The sequence below is a fragment of the Gobius niger genome, assembly GCF_951799975.1.
Source record: "Gobius niger genome assembly, chromosome: 1".
Classification (NCBI taxonomy): Eukaryota; Metazoa; Chordata; class Actinopteri; order Gobiiformes; family Gobiidae; genus Gobius; species Gobius niger.
The window spans coordinates 56,967,547-56,990,559 of record NC_136852.1 but is presented as its reverse complement, the minus strand read 5'-3'; the positions used below and the strand labels follow the sequence as shown (position 1 = coordinate 56,990,559).

Genomic DNA, 23,013 nt, shown 5'->3' with positions numbered 1-23,013 from the left:
AATATACATATAATGTGCATTTGCTCATGCGAAAACAGAGAAAATAATATGAACATGAAAAACAATACACGCAAGGTCTAAGGTTGGAAATGGAATAACAACAACACAAACTACCCGGAAACATTTAACGCACACACCAGAGATTAGGCTGTAGCAGTGTGGACGAAGCGTTTTGGCATTGTTTACATTTTACTGCGGTATGTTGCCTGAGTTTATAAACGACCAACAACAAAGGGTGTATACTAAACAGAGAGAAACAATGAAGATGAACTAATGGATGTAAAAATGTTCAGCCTGGTGTTTTGACAAAGCTGCGCTGAAGTGAACCACCGTGTGCTAACTCTTGGTCATTTTTTTCCTGCATCCTACGACCTTAGCTTCTAAAATGACAAGTCGGTCTTCCTCTGGAGACAACCTAATGAATAACGAGCTATAGTGAAGGGTGAGCCCCTTGGCTCAAGAAACATATAATTTGGGAAACATTGTTTGTAAGTACACTACAATGTTTGTTGCCTACATAATTGATTATGCTGTGTGGTGTAGCAATTATTCAGATTTTTGTTTTTTGCACTACTAATCCCAAATTACAGTGCATTAGTACAAACATTTATTGTGTTCTTCAAGGGCCACAATGTTCAGTGTACCTCAAAGCTCCAAAACTGACTTTCTGGATAAAGCCAGACAAGCCAGGGAGGAGAGAAAAGGTCAGAAGGAGAAGGAGAAAGCGGCAACCTCTATTCAAGCACTTGTCAAAGGATTTCTCTGTCGCTGTAGGCTTCAGAAAGAAATAAGGTGATATCATTTTTGCCTTAGAAATGTTATACAACTAACAGTGTTTCACATGTCCTTATTAACGTGCATTTGCTCTTTGCTTATCAGAAAAGAGGTTGATGAATACTTTGAAAGCTCTGAGACAGCCACAAAAAGAAATGCACTCTCTATTTTCAAAATTGCCCGAAAATTGTTATTTATTTATCGCCAAGAAGACAAACGGGTAAGTCAAATTTAATGTGGATCTTTTATAATGACTTAACACCTAGACATACTCATACACCAATAACCTCTGTATACAGAGATTTGAGAAACTTTGCCGTGCAATTCTGGCCAGTATGGAGGCTGAAAATGAGCCTAAAGTAAGTACATTTACTCATTTCATGTTTCATTTTTAAAGTGTTTTATGTCTTTTTATGGCTTACTGATTATGCACCTTTTCTGTCTATAGGTTTGGTATGTGTCTCTGGCACTTTCAAAGGATCTCACAATTGCCTGGCTGAAGCAGATAAAGGATGTATTATGGACTTGCTGTGAGCTGCTAAAAAAATTAAAGGTGTGCATAAAGAAACAGCACATTGTACCGATATAGCAATGTATATCAAAATAATATTGCTTCATGACTTCCAGCCCGACATACTTCAAGACCATAAAATCATCACCATGTATCTCACCATGCTTGTAACTTTCACTGACACGTCTACTTGGCGAATAGTCAGAGGAAAAGGTAAATGCCGTATTCTCTCAAAACCTTTGTATTATGGGGCCAACATTAAACATGTAATTTCTCCATTTTTAGGAGAAGCTCTAAGACCAGCTTTAACCCGAATCTGTGAAAATATTATGGGCCATCTCAATCAAAAGGGGTTCTATTCAGTATTGCAGGTAAGATGTTTTGTTGTGTCATCTTTAATTAGTATTCTATAGACCTATTGAGCTCAATTTCTTGTCCTTCAGATCTTACTGACTAATGGATTAGCTCGTTCCAGACCATCTCTCTCTAAAGGAACTCTAACTGCAATCTTCACTCTGGCATTAAGGTCTGCCAGTTTTACATTAAATGTCTGTGATGCGGAAGATGATTTGATGTTTCACGTACTTATATGCTTTTTAATTGTATTTTTTAGACCAGTAATTGCTGCGCACTTTTCTGATAACCTTCTGAGATCATTCCTGTTGCACATTATGTCAGTTCCAGCCATTGTACATCACCTCAATGTCCTAACCCCAGAGGTATGCGCTCAAATCACATCTATGACCCTATTCATAACAGAACATAGATTATTTTACACGTTATATTTTTACAGTGCATGGCAACCATCCAGACACATGAGCTGCTTCGGAAATTTATTCTGTTTCTCAGCCGTGAAGAACAGTGCTCAGATATATGTGTTTGTTTAGAAGGAAGTCATACCCTCTGTTTACTAGGTATTGTATTTCATAACCTTATATTACGTTTTCAATAATGTATTGTGACGCTGACTATGTGTTCTCGTTCCAAGGAAACCTCATTCACTTGGGATACCTTAATGAGAAAGTCTTAGAAGAAGAAGCTAATCATTTTGTGAAGGATCTGACTGACATGCTGTCCTATTGTCAGAGATATGTCTCTCAAAAGAAGTCAAACCTCACTCACTGGCATCCTGTTCTGGGCTGGTTCTCTCAAAGCGTAGACTATGGGTATGGTAATATATTTTGGAGCAATTGTAAAAGTTGAATGTAACCATTAATTTTCCCTTTATTTCTGTTTCTAGTTTGAATGAGTCAATGCCGTTGGTGACCAAACAACTTCAAAATTTATGGGGTGTTTCGATAATTCGGTCACTTTTCAGCGACGTCCTCTCCAAAAAACTGGAAAGCCAAGAACCCACTCCTCCACCACTTTCACCACCCCAACCAAGCACATCACAAAACAATCTGCCTGTTAAAAGTGAGTTATGCAATATTTTGTATATTGTAAGGTAGCTTTGAAATGAATATGAAGCCCAAATTAAAAACACACATGAAAGATCAGAGCAGACGACTGTACCAGTAACGCCAGCTCAGGCTGGTAACATGTGGCACAGATTTTGATGTTGGTGAAGCTCATTTGTGTTTTCATTTTACACTCAGATCTCTTCAAACGAGCTTTTCAGAAGTCTGCGTCTGTACGGAACATCCTGAAGCCAGTTGGAGGAAAACGAGTTGACTCGGCTGAAGTTCAGAAAGTGTGCAGTATTTGTGTGCTCTACCAGACTGCCCTGTCTACACTGACACAGATACGGCTTCAGATACTTACTGGTTTGTTAATTGGCGAGACCACTAACAAAAACTCTAGTAATTGCAACATTTGATTATGTTTGTTTGCCTTTTTCAGGTCTAACACATCTGGATGACCTTCTGCCCAAACTATGGGCTTTTATCTGTGAGCTGGGCCCGCAGGGCGGCCTCAAACTTTTTATGGAGTGTCTAAACAATGACACAGAGGAGTCCAAACAGCTCCTTGCCATGCTGATGCTTTTCTGTGACTGCTCACGCCACCTTATAACGTAAATCTCACTATTTTCAATTTAATTATCTTTTATTTCAATTTCATAATGCATATTTATCTGCTGCAGTATTTTGGATGACATTGAGGTCTATGAAGAACAAACCTCTTTTAAAATAGAAGAACTCCTGACCATCTCCTCATTTCTTAACACATTTGTCTTTAAGATGATCTGGGATGGCATTTTAGGTAAATCACATCTGTGCTTTTATACAACACGACTCGGTCCTAAATCTCTGTTTTTATGGTCTTTGTAGAAAATGCGAAAGGAGAAAAACTGGAGTTGTTTCACAGTGTGCACGGTTGGTTAATGGTGCTTTATGAACGCGATTGCAGAAGAAAATTCACACCTGATGAACACTGGCTGCGCAAGTAATACAATTATAAAAGCAGACACAAGTACCCCCTTTGAAGACAAACTCAAAACCCATCTTTTCTACTTGAAATAGGGATCTGAAGCCTAGCTTGTTATTTCAAGAACTGGAGAAAGGAAAGAAGAGAGCCCAACTTTTACTGCAGTACATACCACATGTTATTCCTCATAAAAACGTAAGACGCCGTTTTCCTCCATGAAATAAGTGTCTATTTACCTCAACTGGTTTGGATCTTTGTTTTGTTTCTTTATTGCAGAGAGTGCTGCTGTTCAGAAATATTGTTACTAAAGAAAAAGAGACTTTAGGATTGGTGGAGACGAGTTCTGCATCACCACATGTCACTCATATAACCATTCGTCGCTCAAGGATGTTAGAGGTATGAAATTTCACTTCCACTGGTTGCGTTTGACCATCCAGCACAGTTTTAACATGATCATATGAGAGAATCAAAAATGTATATCTAAGAAATATGTTCACAAGGGGGCAGCAGAGGGATGCGAGGGATATGACCAATTATATCACAGTGAAATAATGTGCAATAGCAAATGTATGTCCAGTTTCCATGAGGAATAACAATGCAATCACCAAAGTGCTACCCATGCTCTTGCCTTAATCTTTTTTTAAAATTATTATTCTAGGATGGATATGATCAACTGCGAAGATTGCCTGTCAATTCTATGAAAGGCGTCATTCGGGTGAAGTTTGTGAACGACTTGGGAGTGGATGAAGCTGGAATTGATCAAGACGGTGTATTTAAAGAGTTTTTAGAAGAGATTATTAAGAAAGTGTTCAACCCTGCTCTCAACCTCTTCAAGGTCAATGAACTGAAAATATGTTTCATTCTGATTTCACGCGTCTGATAATTAACCACATCTATATTCTGTTTTTCCTTCCTGTAGACGACAAGCGGAAACGAAAGGCTGTATCCATCCCCCACATCATATATTCATGAAAACCATCTGCAGCTATTTGAGTTTGTCGGAAAGATGCTTGGGAAGGCGGTGTATGAGGTAATGCATAATTGATTTGGAAAAGATCTCTTTTAGTTGTATGCAATTTTACTAATGGATTTATTTTGTGTATGAAGGGAATTGTTGTCGACGTCCCCTTCGCCTCCTTTTTCCTGAGCCAAGTCTTGGGTCACCATCACAGCACCTTTTACAGCTCTATTGACGAGCTGCCCTCACTGGACTCTGAATTTTACAAAAACCTGACTTCAATTAAGGTAACGCTTACCAATGAATTGCTCTGGTCAATATGATGATGACTATATTGATTTTGTTTTTCCAGCGTTATGATGGAGATGTGGGAGATCTTGGACTTACATTATCTTATGATGAGGATGTCATGGGGCAGGTAAGAATAACTCACTGGAATAATTTAGCACAATAATGAACATATTTTAATGCTCTTTATTTTTTTAAGCTGGTTTGTCATGAATTAATACCTGGAGGAAAAACAATGTCTGTCACCAATGAGAATAAGTAAGCAAGATATGTTGCTATGTTGATTGCCTACAGTATACAATACTGTGTATATACTAAAGTTTATAGATTTGTGTGACATGTAACATGTTTTAACTCCTACTTTTCGATCTAGAATCAGCTACATCCACCTCATGGCTCATTTCCGAATGCACACACAGATTAAAGAACAAACAATTGCTTTCATCCGTGGCTTCCGCTGTATCATAAACCCTGAGTGGCTGCATATGTTTTCCACGCCCGAAGTCCAACGCCTTATATCAGGAGACAATGCAGAAATCGATCTAGATGACCTTAAGTAGGTTTCTTTTGAAAAACATTTTTTTAGACTTTTGTTGAGTTCCTAATAATTTTTCTATATCCAGGAAACACACAGTGTACTATGGAGGCTTTCACAGCAGTCATCGTGTCATCATCTGGCTTTGGGACATTTTGTCAAGTGACTTTAATGCAGAGGAGAGGGCTATGTTTCTTAAAGTAAGCATGATTTGTTTGGTATTTGTAACACAAAATGGTCAGAAGTGTTTTAACGCAGCTAAAATAATGTTTGGTTTTGTAGTTTGTTACCAGCTGTTCAAGGCCGCCACTACTTGGTTTTGCCTACCTCAAACCTCCATTTTCCATCCGCTGTGTTGAGGTTTCAGATGATCAGGTAAGAATCAGATGTGTAAACACGGCATAATTACCATAAAAACCAGCTGAATAAAACAGCAATGCGTGTTTGTCTAGGACACCGGAGACACACTGGGCAGTGTCCTCAGGGGATTTTTCACTATTCGCAAGAAGGAACCTGGTGGACGACTTCCCACTTCATCAACATGTTTCAATCTGCTCAAGCTGCCCAATTACAGCAAGAAGAGTATTTTGCGTGATAAACTGAGATATGCCATCAGCATGAACACAGGCTTTGAGCTCTCTTAACTCTTTTGCACACAACCTGTCTGCACAGAAGTGTTGTCACAAGCAACCTGAACCATGAGAATCTGTGCTGACTGTAGAGTGGCTGCCAGAAGTAACCAGAACAACAGCCGGGAATCACAGGGATTTCAACAAGTCTGCGGTTCTTCAGCCAACTAACAGTCAAGTGCTGTTTTAGCAGCACAACCAGATTTTTAGGACCTGCCCTGTTCCACACCCGAAATGTAATATATCTTATATTTAACTTGATTAACTTGTGATACACCGTGGCTAAATCTATGTTTCTCAGGCCTAACAAAATCATCCTTGGTGGTAACGCTCCCATTTCAAGTGAACTGGAAAGCAATACAGATGCAATGCAAGCCAATACACACTGTATATGCTTTAATCGTGTAAGTGAAACCAAGTGATGTGCACTCCAGAATCAAAGTAGCCTTTACATGATATTAGATGGATCTTAAAAGGTTACACTGAGGTTAATGTATCTTTTATCTACTGAAGACAAATCCACATCTGTGTATTAAGAAGGACTTCTCATGTCTATTGCATTACCTCCCATTTGAGAAACAAAAAAATCAATCTTGCATCATTTTACAACTAGGAAAAAAGATATTGCCCATTGGTTTTATATGTGATTTTGAGCGCCACTAGATTTAGAAGTTTTATCAATGTAAATGATGTCAATATAGGGCGGAAGCTGTAATAATGATTTTAAAAAATATATTTAAAGGAAAGATGCCTGTTTTACACATATGTGAAAATACACTGGACATGTTCATTTATATGTGAACCCAACATTGCTATATGTGGTAAACTTTTAATTATACCTAGTAGTGTTTGTATGCACTTAGAGAAACTAAAATTTCCACTTTTCCTAAGTACTGAGTGCCTCATGTATTTAACGGCCCCTTTCTATCATGTCCACCTGTAAGTGTAACACATATTAATGTATATTGGAAACAAGCCATAGAGATGAGTAAATGTGTACACGTAGACTTTATTACTAAAAGTTTCAAAAACCTAACACCCACTGTTATCACTCCGTCATTAGGGAGGGCTGTGCTCTGGAAGTTTTAAGCCATGTGGAAAATCGCATGAGGCCAGGACCTCAAACATGATGATGTCATGGATTGGTTTTTGAGCCAAGAGATTGATTCGATGTTTCTTAAAATGGCAATGTTGCACAAATGTCTACTTTGTTTTATCTGTAAAGTGTTTTAGAAGGGTAATCTTAACCTAACCTTAAAAATGACACAGGGTTCAAAGCAGTCTAGAAGAGACTATGCTATAAGGGGTAAATATAACTACAGTATATAATATAATCTCTAACAAGTGATTTTATTATGCAAAATGCTTTTACTCTTCTGAGACACTTGTCACCTTTCTAACCTTGTGGTGTAAATGATTACATCCTCACATTCTACTAAATCATAATTGAAATCTTCTGTCTAAAGGAACTCTATTCTCCTCTTCAAAGATACACTACGCTGACCAGAATATGAAATGTACCTCCGAAACGTCTTGTGATGAGGTTTCTCATCTGTGTTCAATGATGTCAAGAACAGACTACTCTTTCATGTACCAGATGACTGCTAATTGCGGATTTTGATTTTCCATTCTTTTAGTACAAAATAAAGGTAACTCTGACATTGTTTTATGGATTTATGTTACCTCTAACTATAAACATTATTATAACTAATAATATAAATACACCACATTCCTACCAAGTAAGCAGCGCTGAGCACATTCGAGTCTAGTTGAAAGTGGGGGCTGGAGAAAATGTCTCACTCCAGATTAACTTGTGTCGGGGATTATGTTGTGAGTGTGCATTGTTTTCAGTCTGTGCTTTCTGATGCATTTCATTGTAAGAAGCTGCCCACCAGAGACTAAAGCTGAAACACCATGAACAGCCCACCGAGTCCTTCTCCGTCCCGCTGGTTCAAAGTCTTGAGAAGGTAATTAGTCATGTCCATGTGGTAGGCTATATTCTGAGAGGTAATGTGTTTGTTATTGTCAGTGCAATTCTTATTAAGCTACTTTTGACATTTGAATGGTTTCCATCACCTGATTGGCTGCTGTTGGAATTTTTACTATCCCCATTGCAATTGGATTTTTTTCTGAGCAAGCCTACAATAGGCTGAGACTTCAGTCCTGGTACTTCCATTGTTTTTTTTTTATTAAGAGAAATGAGTGTGAAATTTAAGGCTTGCAATGCTTGTCAGAGAAATGGACGTTTAACCTGCAGAAGGTATGTAAACATTCTGTTTGGAATAAAGTTTTGTGGTGACTACCCTACGGGGACAATAAAGTACACCTTAACCCTAACCTTAACCACGACTACATTGATGTTTCAGAACTAGACTCGGAGAGCCATGCTTGAGGACATATCCACTGGAGTGTGTAGATCTACTCAGAAGGGCCAGAGCTGCTTTTAGGGCCAGACAAACCCTAAAGGAGACCTCTCGTGTGGCTCAGCTCGGGGCAGTGGTTCGTATGCTGGAGGAACATGAGTGTGATTTTGTGCAGGCCCTTGGAAAGGACCTTCATAAGGTATAATACATTTGCTCTTAAAGATCAAATCAAAATCTATTTAACTATTTCTTGACCCAGCCGCACTTTGAGACTGTGATGTCTGAACTGATACTTGTCAAAAATGAGGCCCTTTATGCGATCAACAATCTCAAGAAATGGATGCAGCCACAGCCAGTTGAAAAAAACTTGGTGAGACAACTTATTTCATGACCACATTTTGCCTTTCACAGAGACATTCATTGTCAGACTTTAGTAATGAGATTAAAGCCTAAAGCAAATAGCTACTTTTGCTCAGTCAATGTGACTTAGTCATTTCATTTATTTTGAGAGTGAATTTAGTTTTGACATTTGTTGTTCTAGTCCACCACACTGGATGACTGTTGCCTCGTCAGCGAGCCTGTGGGGGTGGTGCTCATTGTGGGGGGCTGGTGTTGTCCAGTCCAAATGTGTCTAGTCCCATTGGTTGGAGCCATAGCAGCAGGTGCAGCAAAACCATGAGTTTTATGAAATAAGCAATGCTTGGGCTTTTGTCTGTTTTCATGCAGGAAACTGTGCGATCATTAACCCGTCGGAGTGGACAGCTAACACAGCAGAGCTTCTTCATCGTCTAATTCCTTTGTACCTTAATAATGTAAGTACGATCACCACTAACAAAATTCTGTGTGGGGAATGGATCAAAAAGAAACTCAACTCTTTACTATATATTTTTTTAGATACAGTGGGGCAAAAAAGTATTTTGTAAATCCAATAGGAAGTCTATGGGGAACTGACAAAATACTTTTTTGCTCCACTGTATATATATATAGATCATAAGCTGCTTGTTGTTTGGTCAGTAATCTATAATTGTTACACATGGCAAAATTATAATTGTATTTGTTTTACAGGAATGTTTCCATGTGATTCTTGCACTCAAAAACGATTTACCCGACATTGTGGAACTCAAATTTGACCATGTCTTCTTTACAGGTAAAATGATATATATATATTTTTAATATTACATTTTTACATAGAATAATAAACAGATCATTAACAGGGGCCCGTGAGGATGGGAGCAGAATAGCTCAGGCTGCAGCCCGCACGCTCACACCAGTCACTCTTGTTTTGGGAAGCAAGAACCCGTGTTATGTGGACCAGCAATGTGACATAGTCACTACTGCACAGCGCATTGCCTGGGCTAGGTTTCACAATGCAGGGCAGAGCTTGGTGGCACCAGACTACGTTTTGTGCCACAAAGATATACAAGTGAGGCTTATTCAGGCTCTCAAGTGCTGCCTTATGCAATTTTTTGGACCGGATCCCAAAGAGTCTCGCAGTTTTGGTAGGATGGTCAATGTGGATATTTTCAACAAAACAAAAGATGTTTTGTGGAAATCTGGAAAGGTGACAGTGGGTGGCCAGGCAATAGAAGCAGAGAAATATATCGGTAAGAATCTATGGTGTTGATAACAGTGGCAATGGCAAATATGTGCAACATAATATTAATATATTATAAAACATATAAAACTTTTTGCAGCACCAACTATTTTGACAGATGTAGTGGACACGGACATTGTCATGCAGCAGGATATTTATGGTCCAGTGCTCCCAGTGCTCACTGTTCAAAATGTGGATGAAGCTGTAGCCTTCATCAATAAGCAGGAGAAATCTCTCTGTGTATATGCATACTCCAACAACAGCCAGGTAAAACACACTTTGTGGGTCTGTGCATGACTATTTCTAGTTTAACTTAACAGTAAAGGGACCTTGAGGAAAAAAAAGAATACAACATTGAAATGCAACACTGAACACTTACTGCACAATCTTTTATATACGTATATACATATTAAAAAAAAATAGACAAGGTCACAATATTTAGTTTACAATTGTCTGTCACAGGTTATCTCACAACTGATGAATGAGACCTACAGTGGAAGCTTTTGTGCTAACGACTGTGTCTTGCAGAGTTTGATGGTGACTCTGCCATTTGGTGGAGTGGGTAAGCAATTCATGGGATGCCTTTAGATATTTCTGTGGTATGTTTGTTTCTTTGAAGATTCCTCCATTTAAACAGGTGCGAGTGGCACAGGTTCCCATCATGGACGCTACAGCTTTGATACATTTTCTCACAAGAAATCATGCCTGCTTCGAAGTCAACGCTTTGAGTGTGTCACTTATCTGCGCTATCCGCCCTATGAAGAGCGCAACCTATCTCTGATGGCCTGGGCCAGTACTCTGTCCCAGAGAAGTCAAGGCTGGTGCCAGATCCTGTGAATGAAGAAAGAAGATGAAGAAATTGCATTTGTAAAATTACACGTTATACAAAAGTACAGCAATAAAATGTTACAATCCGTGTTTTTTTTGCAATTATATATTCTTCAATATTATAACACATAGGTAGGCACACACATTAATATAAGATAGGAAGATAATCACATTGGATGATCAACACAAAAGTCAATTACCTATGAGAGCTATTGAGGTCTTTTGTAGATTGTGTCCTTCTCGCCTTCTTTCATTGCAGTATATCTGGCTACAGTAAAAAGGTAATCACTCAATCTGAATAGAAGAACAAGTTCTGGTTATTATTTTGTAATGAAAATCATGTTATTTAAATTTTAGCTTCACTTACCGGTTTAAAAACTTTGCAACATCTTGATCTGCCTCTCCAGACCGCACAATTGGCGCTACACTGTATGAAAACATTAAACTGTGAACACAAAATAAAGGTAAGAAATAACCCCCTAATCACTTACAGCTTACCTGCGTTCTGCCCTTCGACATATGGCCCGAGCTAAGTGCAAAGCGGCACTACTCTTTCCTCCAGACTGGTGCAGTAATGTAAAAAGTAAGAATATTATTTGCCAAATAATTTTTTGTCAATATTATGATTAATTTAATTGACTTACAGGTAGAATGAAATTTGTCAATGGGGGAAGTTCTTCTGTAAATTGATCTATCCAGTTTTCAAGGTTTGTAGTTGATGAATTGGTAAACTCTGTTTTTTCTAGAAGGGAATGGATGCTTTTAATACATTATGTTTTGGATAAAACAAATATGCTCTGGATAAAACAAATAAGCTCTTACTTATGTGACTGTCTCGTGCTGATGATCTGGGCGTCGCAATGTTAGAGCCCACATCTTGTAAAATGCACTGTATCTGCCCAAAGATATTGGTGTTATAAGAACTCAACAATGACAGATGGGGAAGAAAAGATAAAAATAAATCTAACCTTGTCGAGCTGAACTGTGAATGCATGACCTTTGTCAAGACAATATTCTCTGGCCAAGCTGTAATGTACCATTAATGTAGAGTTAGTTTAAAGCAACAGCTGATTAATGTAATTTGCAGATTACCCTATAGCTGATGACAGTTCATCTGTGTTTCCCAAAGCTTCAAAGATTAGGTCTTCCTTTGGTCTCCTCTCTCCTGTGAAAGTGCTGGAAAACCCTTTAACAGAGAAGCAACAATAAAAGCAGTTTCTCCTATGTAACTAATAACGTTGTAAGATTGACTTGGCTACCTTTGTCTCCTGTTTTTGTGTATATTTTGGGTGTTTTCTTTTCTCCTTCAGTAGCGTACCTTGAACAGGATTGCAGGGAAAAGTTAATACACAGAAATGTAGCTGCCATATGGCCTTTATACAACAACAGCTACTAGTGTTATATAAATATAAAAGCAAACCAGTTGTACCTTCTGTTTGTGAACACCACTGCACAGCTCCTTTGAACACCCATTACTTTGTTCATGTCAACGCGAAAATAAGCAAGTTTTATTAAAAAAGTCATTGCGGTGAAGATCGAAGCTAGGTGTTAGCGTAAACAAATGGAAACACGTGTGTCCCCGGACGGCACCTGTAGTTAAGGGCGTTTCATTTGGATGGCATGATTGGTTGTGTGATTTGATAAAGCGGAGCAGCGATTGGACAGGACACACATAATACGACTACATTTCTACCTGATTGGACGCTGGAAAGCGAGGAAACAACGATCGTCCCATTTCCATGAGTCTAGTGTATTTTGATGCGTGTACATTTACGCGCTACTCAGGCACTTCAACGGTTGACAACGGTTGATAACGGTTCCTTTTACCGCATTTAACCGATGCTTTTGACTTAACGTTTCATCGAGTGAGGTTATGAGGAAAATGTTATGAAGAGGTCGTCGTTGCTGCAGCTTCAGGAGATTAACGCTGGCTCAAAGTGGCTAGTAACGCAAATAATACAGGCAGATTATTTTTGGACTAACGTTAAGTGACCTGTTTGTTCCGCACTGAAGACAAGAATTTGTGCAATTATGCATGTAAAGGACTGTATCCTGTCTGCTCCAGGGAAGGCAATACTGCATGGAGAGCACGCTGTTGTACACGGAAAGGTATTAGTCTATGCTGTGTACATATAGTGTAAATCAAGTGTCAGTTTCTCAGTTTTCTGTCTGTTTGTTTGTTTTTCAGGTGGCCCTTGCTGTCAGCTTGAATCTGAGAACGTATTTGAAATTAAAAGCTACAAATGATGGGAAGGTTTGCATCAATCTCCCTAACATCAACTCCTTCCTCTGTTGGGATCTGACAGAGCTGAAGCTACTTGTTTCTGATCCTTGTGGTGAGAACATTTTTAAACCACATATGCTTTGTATGTGATTTGCACTGTATTGACTGTGTTTTTATATTTTACCTACATTTTGCAGTGTGTTAAGTTTAGCTAATTCTCATGTTTTTGGTCCCAGGTAAAAAGGAGGAAGGATCCCTCCTGAATGCTGAATTAGTGAAGCGACTGAGGGAGTTTCTTGGAATAACAAATGGAAATCTGGATACATCCAGTATGGCTACTTTAGCATTCCTTTATATCTATATCTCCATGTTCAGATCGAGGTAAGCATGTGCTTTTGTACATTTACAATCTTGCAGAGGCACTTGGATTGCTGCAGATTTATTTTCATCAATCTATCAGAAAGCACCTGCTTGGAAGTACTGTATTTTAGGGCTGCAAATAGCGATTATTGTGTCATCGATTAATCTATCGATTATTTTTACGATTAAAAATTACGATTAATATTTTTGCCGGTGTAGGAAAATTGGATTAAAAAAAATTATCACATAAAGCTAAAGTAGTAAGGACATGTTGATAGAGTAAACTTAAAGTAAATGTTTGTTGGAGGCTCTTGGCGCTAATTCTGCTTCTGATTGGACACAAACAGATATTCATGAAATTTACAAAGTACAAAACACTACATACACTTTCTATCAAAAATACTACATTTTCATGTCATTTTTGCTCTATTTGAGTCTGTGTGAACCAGAAAACGATTAATCGATTACTAATATAGTTGTTTACTTTTTCATTTTTCATTCATAATCGATTAGTTCTTTCTGCCCTATTGCATTTTTTATGATGCTGAAAAAGCAAGCAAATGGCCCACATTTTTAAGAACAGTTTATTATATTGTTGTGAGTTATAAAAGTAAACCAGTAACCAGTAGTTGTCTAATTCACTCCCTGTCTTTGTATCTTTTTCCTACAGTGAGCTGCCTAGCCTGACAATGACTGTGTGGTCGGAGCTGCCCACTGGAGCAGGACTGGGATCCAGCGCTGCTTTCTCTGTTTGTTTAGCGGCAGCTCTACTTTGTGCAAGTGGAACCATTGCAACCCCTCTCAAAGAATCTGAACACAACGCCAGGTAATCTGTAATCAATCTTTGGCACGTGGTGTTTTATTTTGATGAGCGCATGGATAATGTTATTTGAATAATAATAGAGAGGGATTGTATCTTCTTTAATTTGTCATTATTTGCTGCATTAAAATGGCAGATGCGGATAGTGTTAGGGTTAGGGAGAGCAGCCTATTATAAATCTTATTCTTCATGCTGATTGGTTTTAGGTGGTGTCAGGAAGACCTCGAGCTGATCAATAGCTGGGCGTTTCGAGGGGAGACCATTATTCATGGTAATCCTTCAGGGGTAGACAATGCTGTTGGAACATGGGGTGAGTTGCCAAGGGTTTCTATAACGACATGCTTCAGGGACGCATTTCATGATATTTTCTCTTTTGCAGGTGGGATGTTAAGATTTCTGTCTGGAAAAATTATACCATTGAGCAGGTACGGGTATTTCATTTACATTAAAAAAATGTTGTCATTGTTTTTTGTGAATTAACAATAACAACGTGGCATTATAATAAACATTATAAATGTATGTGTGTGTGTACTGACTTTGCTGTACCTTTTTCACAGAGTACCATTATTGAGAATTCTTTTGACTAACACCAAAGTACCTCGTAGCACCAAAGTACTTGTAGCTGGTGTGAAAGACAAAATTAACAAGGTATGGTTTCTACTTTTCCTAAACCATACGATGGTTGACTCAAAGGCATAGCTTTTACAATACGCCAGTAGTGCATAATAGTGAATAAATAAATATAAAACATGAATAAATATGGAAAACATTTCTTGTGAAACTTTGAAGCTCTTCAAGCTTGAGTCAAAGTCAGATCATGTCTCTTTATCATTGCATAATGCTTGTGGCATTCGAGGTCTATGCTCTTTTAATTGTAAAGTGAGAAAGTATTGTTTATTTTGATTGCAGTTTCCGACAATTATGACACCTGTGCTTGACTCAGTGGATGCAATTTCCTGCACTTGTGAGAAAGTTCTTTCTGAAATGACCAGTGAGCCAATCACTGGAGAGCACTACAAAATTCTAGAGGTACAAACTACTTTGATTATTGATCATTAATACCGTATTTACTACATACATATTTCACAAGGACAAATGTAAAAATTAAACTTATCACCGGATAATGTTCTTTACATTTATCATCTTTGTTTTTGTTTTTCTCTTACCTTTTCTAACCTTTACCGTTTATCAGCAATAAATACATATATGTGTGTACATTTTTATAGTTTGAATCTATAATTTTTAGGAGCTTGTTGACATAAACCAGCACCATCTCAATGTCATGGGGGTGGGACATCCTACTTTGGACACATTATGTCGAGTCACTCTGACCAGAGGTCTCCACAGTAAACTAACTGGAGCAGGAGGAGGAGGCTGTGGCATCACACTTCTCAGACCAGGTACAATTCAGCACATTTGTCATAGGATATTATGTTAATCATGTGTTCTTTGCTGTAATTTAAAATTAAAACCTTTTAATTTCCCCTTTTCACAAACCAATGTTAATAATAATCAATCTAAATGTATGATTTTGTTATGAGTTAAAATGTTTTGTATTGTTTAAGTTGGCATGTGCTTAAATATTCATTATATACAGATTTTTTTAGCTGCTTTTCTTTTTTTCTCTAGAAACCAGTGCCTCTGTGGTGCAGAACACTGTCAAAGATCTAAGAGACTGTGGATTTGATTGCTGGGAAACAAGTATTGGTGGTCCAGGCGTCCAGCAGCACTCTCCACATTCAGTTAAGGAGGACATTTTAGAAATCTTAAACCAATACTGAGCATCTCAGCTGCCCTGCTGCTGTGACATGGAATATTTCAATGTACACTGGTCATGCCTCTAAACAAATAATCACTACAATTAATACATATTTTATAATTTAATTTAATTAAAAATATTTTTATTAAGAAGAATTGTCTCTTTCTCTGCCTTCTGTTTTTAGAAAGGGACATGCAATTTATACACTTGTCAATTATACTTTCTTTTTGCTTTCTATTTTTTTATTATTATCAATTGATAATGTATATTAATGAACAAAGGAATGTGAGAATGTAGCCCAAGTGACTAAGTTCCATCTCCAGATTGATGTAACATCTGCAGCACAAACAACGATGCAAAAGCATTTCAGTTCAACATTTGCCATCTATAATTATTATATTTAAACTGTTAAATGTAATAAATAATTGCTTTTTAATAAATAAGTGGTTAAACAGCTAGAAAATAAGTGACTGTAAAGCTTGTTTTGCCCAATAGATGGCAGCAGAGTGACACGTTTGACAACAGCATTAGCTGAAAGATCTGAGAGATGTTTGACTTGTTAAATTGATGAATCGATTTATTCACATTTAACAAATTTAAATGTATGTATATATTACAGTAAGAGATCTGAGCTATAGGAGAATTGGAGTCCGAGAGATGTACCGTGTTTTTCTAAGAAAATATTTGCTTTAAATGTTATATTCACTTATTTGAGGCACTCATTGTATTTTTTAGTAACATAAATGTTGTTCTACTAACAGCGGATGAGGACAAAGGGACATCAGGACTGAGTGGCCTCTGGAGCTCTGGATTAGTGGCAGTGTTATATGAATCATGAAGCAGCATCTTTCTGTGAGTCACAAATTAGTGCTGACACAAACACAGCAGCTTTCTTCAACTCTCCTCTACCTCATCACTTTAAGCAAAGCCAAAGAGCACTAGTCAATATGTTGGGTTCACTATAGAGCCTATAGTTTATGGCTTTATTCAATCACAAAGTCTCGATGGCTGAATTAAAGTGGCAAATTTGTGCATCCAATCCCAAACAACACTGTTTAGTTGTGTTTCTCAAAAACGGTGAGTCTTCCTTGGAGTTATAGAGGCCCCCGCCCTCCATCCAAAATGATGAGATCAATTTCTGGACTGCCGTGAATGCAACCTATTGATAAAAGTGACCTTATATTTATCAAACATCACCAAGACCGTGGACGTTGTACATGTGCAAAAACACTTTTGTCCCCCTCCCTTTTATCTCTGCCGCTGTCCTCTTGAATTGTGTCATCTATGTGTCAAGGCAGCCCCCCGTCAGCGCGCCACACAGCCGCCCCTAACCCCTGCTGGAATTTAATTACCACTGTGCTTTTCAATTGAAATGGCATTGACAAGGGTGGACAAGAGGGACACAACAGGGCCTGCCTTACTCTTTCCTCACTCCGCGCACCCCTGGAAGGCACAGATGGTATTTTTTTTTTTATCAATCTCAGTGCCTGCTTCTTTATGCTCTGATGAATAGAAACCACAGAGGCACAGAGATTATTTTAGATAAAAGAAGGAGTCAGAGAAGGGGGTCAAGGATAGAGGGAGAGAGTCAAAATTAGAGAGGTTCAGTTAAAAGTGTCCCAGGAGGAAGATTTGCAGATCATTTAACATTTCAAATTAGTTGAGGATTATCTACTCTTATGACACACGAAGTGCACAATTTATCACCTAATCTATTGAAGTGTGTGAGATTCTGTCAGCTGTAAGTGAATACTCCTCTAGCTGTTGTTAAACAATTGGAAAGGAGTGAATTTACACCAAATTACCCGACAGTTGTGTTAGGAAATCTTACACTGCGGTTTAAGGCTGCTTGATAACGGCAAAAATGTATTGAAACAAAGTTTGACTAAATGTTTTTTGTATTTTATGTATTTGATATAGTGGAAAACAAAAGTGCAAGAATAGATAAAATTCAAGCAGTACCAGGTTACGTTGCTGTACATAACATACTACAAAGTCAGACATCTCCAACTGGTTGTTCTCCAGCACTTTGCAAGTAGCTCCCCGACACTTTGCGATTTGTGATTCACATTCAAATTTGATTAAATGTGCACCCTCTTTGCAATTTTAGTGGGACGCTCCTGGTCTGTGGTGGTCAGTAGCAAACGTATAATAAGAAAGTAAAAGGTAAAAGACAAAAAATGCTGCTTCTGGAAAAATGGGTCCCAGCAGTATATTGTGCATGATCCGTATGTTGTGGGAGGGGCAAAAAACTGCTGGTGGTCAATCACACCATGGCCATCAATAGGCCTGATATTCTTATGCCGATGGGTGCCAATGTAAGTGATTGATTTAAGGAGACTGAAGCCATAAATTGTTAAATTACTTGGTGAGGGAATGTCAGGAACTCTTAAGCTTCAACAAAGAATTAATCGCTGCATATTGGCCAGGACACTCTCGAAAATTAGCTTTTTAATTCTCGATGAGGTTTTTTGGCATGAAATAAAATAAAGAGTTCGACCAGGCTGACAAATGTTGGCCACTGATTTTTCACTCAGACTTGTTGATGTGTGTTTTCCTCAGAATAGTGTTTCGTGTTAGCTGAGCGGACAAAATCTGCAGGGCCATGTGTCTATCTTTTCTGGATTTATCAGCACTGACAGAGGCAACGTCAACCCCATGAGCTCGTCTCTGTCTTGATGGGCGGTCTGATCCTCTTGGGGGGTGTTTGCCCTTTCAGTGAGTGGGGTAGAGCACGAAGTTAGTGGCAAGGGTCGGATTAACACAGCAGGCCGAGGAAGTTAAGGCGTTTAGCCCGAAATGTTATATTGTCCTCTGAATCTGCAAAAGTCTATTCATTTACCACTTGCAATATAATCAAGATTTACAGGGAGAACTCTTTTTACCGAATTTAGTCCATTTAAGTTTATTTAGATCCTTTTTTAGACCAGGTTCTGTCTTTATCTAGGCCTGGTTGTACTGTCTACTTGTAAGGTCAAATATTTTATGAGAGAACTTTAAGGACAACTATTTTATGTGATAGTAATGTTAGGTAGCTATGATATTATGAAAAATGCTACATGCTAGGGCTGCACAGTCAACGCTCCTGGACACGTTTAAAATGTACACAAGCAAATGTCTCTTGAACTGCATAACATAAATGGCAAATCTAATCGTAATCACAATATTTATAGTGGCCCCTTGTCCATATTTTATTTTTTATTGTGAAATTGTATCATGCTGATTGATCTATTGAGTAACTGATTGGGTGAAGTGGAGGGCACCGCTAAATACACCGTGTGTTATCCCTCATTGCCAGCTGCTCTCTTGTTTAATTGCCGGCTCAGGCACTAGCTTTTCTGTTGCCTTTGAAACGCATTATTGATTTTTATAGCTTGCTCCCTTCAGTGCTATGTCCTGTTTTAAGGAGGATTGTCTTGTAGTATCCCCAAATGTAATGACAAAGTAGGTGGTGTTGGACCATGCTCCCAAGGTTTTGCATCTGCGTTTCATGCAAGTGATAATCCTTGTTTCTTTTTATGGTCGGTTTAAAAAAGATTATAATATGAATGCGCTTTTTCCATTTATTTACGGTGTGTACACGTATTAACTGTGCTTTTAATAATTATAGCAAGACGTAAATGTACCAGTGATCTGTAATCCGCGGCGTAGTGTTTATTTTTCACACATATTTTGAAATGCTGGCACAGTGATGTATGCAGTGCATTAAGGTCCATGGAAAACAAGAGAACCCTTAAAAATAATTTGCATTAATTAAAAAGCAGCTTATCTAATGTTCTTACTTTGAACTTCCTTTGAATTGAAATGGGTTCTCATAATTTCTCTGGGATTGCTGCCAGTTCATTGGATTGATTTTTTTTTTTTTTTTTCAGCTGTGGAGGAGCATAATCAAATGTTATCTCAAGACTCTGTGTGATTGATGAACTATTAAAATGTCAGCCAGATGTACTTAAACCACAGCTTTGAGGTTGATAAATCATGGCACAAATGGATACATAAAGCTGTTCCAAACAAATATTCCATCCAGTGCAATCTGCAGTTAGACGTAATGAATTTATACTCACTGTGTCTCAGCCTGTCTCTCTGTCCATGTGCAGACTGTGCTTCTGGTTTATTTCTCAAGTTTTCTCTTCTAGACTATTACTAAAGCTCTGTGTCTGTGTAATTACAATGGGACAGGTAGGAGTGTTCATATTTCATCTGCTGCATTCCCGATAACATCTAATAATCTCATAGCGTTGCAAAAGTGGTATCTCGTTGCTCATGCATTATGAATGAGTTACTGATTGCTTTTTTGCATAGATTAGCAATCATTTCACTGAAATCTTTTCTATAAAAATGTGCCAGGAGGGCTCTATCCACTCTAAGAGAGGAGGTGACACATCTCGCTGCTTTTTTAAGATAAGACGGATCAGGTGATAGCACTTCTCCCCTCTGCCCCTCTTGCACTCTGATTTATTTCTCTATGCATATCATCTCATGGGGGGATAAGTGTAATTTTCAGCCCACTTTGCTCCTGATTGCTCACTTAGTGAAAATATTCAGCATCTGCAGTGTTATTGTGTTGGGAGTCAAGTGACAAAGTACTGCCAAGATTCTTCTTTAATATAAAAGTAAACATTTGCACTGCAAAGTGCGCAGACAGAGGCCACTCTGCTTCTTCCTGCTTCTGGTCCTCGTTGACCTTTGTGTGTCCTGACATGTTGGCTTAGATGGGCATAACACATGGGACGTGTATGGTCTAGTGGGTAGGAAAATGGGCTGGTGACCGGATTGCAGTGTAAGGGCTCAAGTAATGTTTACATACCACTTCAGTTTCCTGTCAGGCAAATGATCTGCCTCCCAGATGCTGCAAGCTGCATGAAGCTGATAAAAGTCAAGTCTATTTAATTCTCTTTTCAGCACGTGTGTCAGCCATTTCAGATCAGTCATTGTGGTTTATTAATATTTGCTAATTTCACCATAGCAAGCCGTTTGAACTTGGAAATGTACAACAAATTATGTAGTAATTATACTTATTTTGTATGTATTTTTTTCATTTAGTTTTTAAAGAATTATTTTATTTAACGATTTCCATATAATAGGTTGATAATAATAGGTTGGATGAGTGGATAGATGTAGATAGATTGACTGTTTACCTACCTTGTTGTATATTTGACTAATCCACGCTGTGCCACTGGCTTCAAAATGCCCTAAACCCTGAAGGACCCCTGATATTATAATGAAGACACTAAAAGCCCACTCCATGATAAGGTATCAAAACATAATTTTCTACTAAAAATGTGTCCATGGTTGTAGCTGCTTGGTGTCTCCTTCATGACCCCTGGCCCTTGCCCCCTCCTCAGATGGGCAGCCTCTGAGCCAGGGCCCTGTGGAGGTTGGTGCCCTCTGCCTGACAGCCTGTCACTGTGCGGTGCTGCTGATTTTTCTGCAGGAGATGGTGTCTGATTGGGAGCAGTGTGTGAATAGCCCTGTCACACTCGATAAGCCAGCAAGACGACCTGTGACGGGGACATATGGCATGTTTGACAGGGAGAGAGGGTGAGAATCGCACTGAATGATAAAATGGTGTTTTTCCCCCTTCGGCAATGTCATGCTTTCAGGCGAGCGTGCAGACCATCGCTCACTCAGCCGGCCGACTCTGGCCTCTGGTGAAATCTCCTTCAAGGTCCTGGTCTCTCTACTTTGTGTCTGTCCGGTTCTGACACAGCATGTCCGGACTTCTCACATTTGTTTGGTTGATGATGATGACGTGAACAGAATTGGCCCATAAACAACTTCATTTAGTTATTTAGCAATGCACACTTATAACCTTGTGCTGCTTTTGCCAGGTTAGCACGTAACAATAATTACAGAAAAAGTTATCTTTCACAATTATGAGTCAAACTGGTGGCAGTATTGCACATGAAATTGAGTTTGTGGTTATAGGGTTTGTAGGGATTGTTATATAGGTTTTGCTTGTAGCTGTATTTCAATAGTAATAGTATTTTTGGTTATAGTAGTAGCAGGTCCAGCAGACTTGACATTGAGTAACTGCTTTGAAAATTTGACTGCACCCACTTGAATATAGTCTTTGGACATTATTTTAGACGATATGCATGTACATTTGCTCTCACTTTTCATTTAATCGTGTACAGTCCTGTTACAGTATCCTGCGAGTCCTTCCTCTTTAGTACCTTCATGATAAATGCAATAAAAAAAGAACAGACTTGGCTTTAGTTGTGACTGAACTGCACACGTCCCCGAGTGTCAGCTGGGTCTTGACTCGTGATGTTTCAGCCTCAGCTCCCATCCTGTCAAGTGTCACTGAGTGTGTGTGTTTGTGGTTGTGACAGACAGCCCAGGTGCCAGGCGCAGGCTTCACTGCTCTATGAGGCTCCTCTGCTTTGGTCCCTAGTGGCGCTCACAGTCAGCGAGACAGCAGCACAGTCCAATAACCCTTCTGAAACCCGCTATGTCTCACTCCCCGGGGACTCCCCTGCAGTGTACTCTGTCCAGTGGGCCAGAACTTCGAGACTCCTCCAACGGCCACATGATCTCATTTTTATAGACAGTTATACACTTTGTTTCACTTTGCCCCTGGTTTGGCATATCTTTCATTAGTTAAACTTTACATTTTTTATACATTGTTTTGCTTATGTCTCTTTGTGAAAATGTTTGCTAATCTTTTCATTATGTAATAGATTAAAATCAACTATAATTTTTGGAAAAACAAAACTCATTGTTATTTGAGTTGCATTAAGTGGAATGTTTTCTGTAGGTGTTCATTAAGAGCTTGACCAGAGCATTTAACATTTCACATGAACATTAGTCAGTCTTTTTTTTTTCTGTTTGTGGCTCATGTCTTTACTGCACATGCTCTTGATGAGAGCACCGAGGCCGCTACTGACCTTTCACTGACATTTTGTCAACAATAGTTTAGTGAGACGCTCTCTGCCCTCATTCAGCCACAGTATTTTGAGTGCCAGAATACAGTTGCACTTGCCATAGACATAAAACTTAC

General features: G+C 38.6%; 4 protein-coding genes across 5 annotated transcripts; 3 read left to right on the top strand and 1 right to left on the bottom strand.

The window, feature by feature from the left end:
- The first annotated feature begins 125 nt into the window (after positions 1-125).
- On the top strand, positions 126-8,239 carry ube3b (ubiquitin protein ligase E3B). Of its 2 annotated transcripts, XM_079572177.1 has the most exons (27): positions 126-489; positions 625-792; positions 880-994; positions 1,074-1,133; positions 1,223-1,327; positions 1,402-1,498; positions 1,571-1,656; positions 1,729-1,811; positions 1,899-2,004; positions 2,079-2,199; positions 2,274-2,451; positions 2,526-2,701; positions 2,884-3,051; positions 3,128-3,299; positions 3,369-3,487; positions 3,556-3,670; positions 3,748-3,847; positions 3,929-4,048; positions 4,311-4,487; positions 4,572-4,682; positions 4,760-4,897; positions 4,963-5,028; positions 5,098-5,156; positions 5,272-5,454; positions 5,522-5,633; positions 5,716-5,808; positions 5,886-8,239. In XM_079572177.1, exons 2-27 carry the CDS (start codon positions 632-634, stop codon positions 6,075-6,077), a joined length of 3,213 nt encoding a protein of 1,070 aa, XP_079428303.1. In that variant the 5' UTR covers positions 126-489; positions 625-631; the 3' UTR covers positions 6,078-8,239. The 2 variants fall into 2 exon arrangements, with proteins under 2 accessions (XP_079428303.1, XP_079428304.1); XM_079572178.1 differs by lacking the exon at positions 126-489 and having other exon boundaries at positions 512-792.
- aldh3b4 (aldehyde dehydrogenase 3 family, member B4) lies at positions 7,977-10,856 on the top strand (the record flags this gene model as incomplete). Its single annotated transcript, XM_079572231.1, has 10 exons — positions 7,977-8,029; positions 8,429-8,624; positions 8,685-8,795; positions 8,967-9,087; positions 9,152-9,237; positions 9,491-9,572; positions 9,640-10,029; positions 10,120-10,286; positions 10,482-10,581; positions 10,657-10,856. 10 exons carry the CDS (start codon positions 7,977-7,979, stop codon positions 10,854-10,856), a joined length of 1,506 nt encoding a protein of 501 aa, XP_079428357.1.
- mmab (metabolism of cobalamin associated B) lies at positions 10,720-12,426 on the bottom strand. Its single transcript, XM_079572220.1, has 10 exons — positions 12,277-12,426; positions 12,107-12,165; positions 11,940-12,033; positions 11,816-11,873; positions 11,670-11,742; positions 11,492-11,589; positions 11,346-11,410; positions 11,215-11,274; positions 11,048-11,141; positions 10,720-10,850 (listed from the first exon to the last, which is right to left on the bottom strand). The coding sequence occupies exons 1-9, from the start codon at positions 12,369-12,371 to the stop codon at positions 11,057-11,059; spliced, it is 687 nt and encodes a 228-aa protein (XP_079428346.1). The 5' UTR covers positions 12,372-12,426; the 3' UTR covers positions 10,720-10,850; positions 11,048-11,056.
- A 147-nt stretch (positions 12,427-12,573) lies between these two features.
- On the top strand, positions 12,574-16,189 carry mvk (mevalonate kinase). Its single transcript, XM_079562690.1, has 10 exons — positions 12,574-12,956; positions 13,036-13,183; positions 13,308-13,452; positions 14,102-14,257; positions 14,458-14,561; positions 14,631-14,676; positions 14,809-14,899; positions 15,161-15,280; positions 15,498-15,651; positions 15,881-16,189. Exons 1-10 carry the CDS (start codon positions 12,879-12,881, stop codon positions 16,030-16,032), a joined length of 1,194 nt encoding a protein of 397 aa, XP_079418816.1. The 5' UTR covers positions 12,574-12,878; the 3' UTR covers positions 16,033-16,189.
- Positions 16,190-23,013: the final 6,824 nt, after the last annotated feature.

Excerpts from the sequence above, each read along its gene's own strand:
- ube3b (XM_079572177.1), top strand. The coding sequence starts at position 632 with ATGTTCAGTGTACCTCAAAGCTCCAAAACTGACTTTCTGGATAAAGCC. Across the intron at positions 4,049-4,310 it reads GTCGCTCAAGGATGTTAGAG|GATGGATATGATCAACTGCG; the intron begins GTATGAAATTTC and ends TTATTATTCTAG. Across the intron at positions 4,898-4,962 it reads AAAACCTGACTTCAATTAAG|CGTTATGATGGAGATGTGGG; the intron begins GTAACGCTTACC and ends TTGTTTTTCCAG.
- mmab (XM_079572220.1), bottom strand. The coding sequence starts at position 12,371 with ATGACTTTTTTAATAAAACTTGCTTATTTTCGCGTTGACATGAACAAA. Across the intron at positions 12,166-12,276 it reads GTGGTGTTCACAAACAGAAG|GTACGCTACTGAAGGAGAAA; the intron begins GTACAACTGGTT and ends ATCCTGTTCAAG. Across the intron at positions 11,743-11,815 it reads TCACAGTTCAGCTCGACAAG|ATACAGTGCATTTTACAAGA; the intron begins GTTAGATTTATT and ends ATCTTTGGGCAG.
- mvk (XM_079562690.1), top strand. The coding sequence starts at position 12,879 with ATGCATGTAAAGGACTGTATCCTGTCTGCTCCAGGGAAGGCAATACTG. Across the intron at positions 13,184-13,307 it reads ACTTGTTTCTGATCCTTGTG|GTAAAAAGGAGGAAGGATCC; the intron begins GTGAGAACATTT and ends TTTTGGTCCCAG. Across the intron at positions 15,281-15,497 it reads AGCACTACAAAATTCTAGAG|GAGCTTGTTGACATAAACCA; the intron begins GTACAAACTACT and ends TATAATTTTTAG.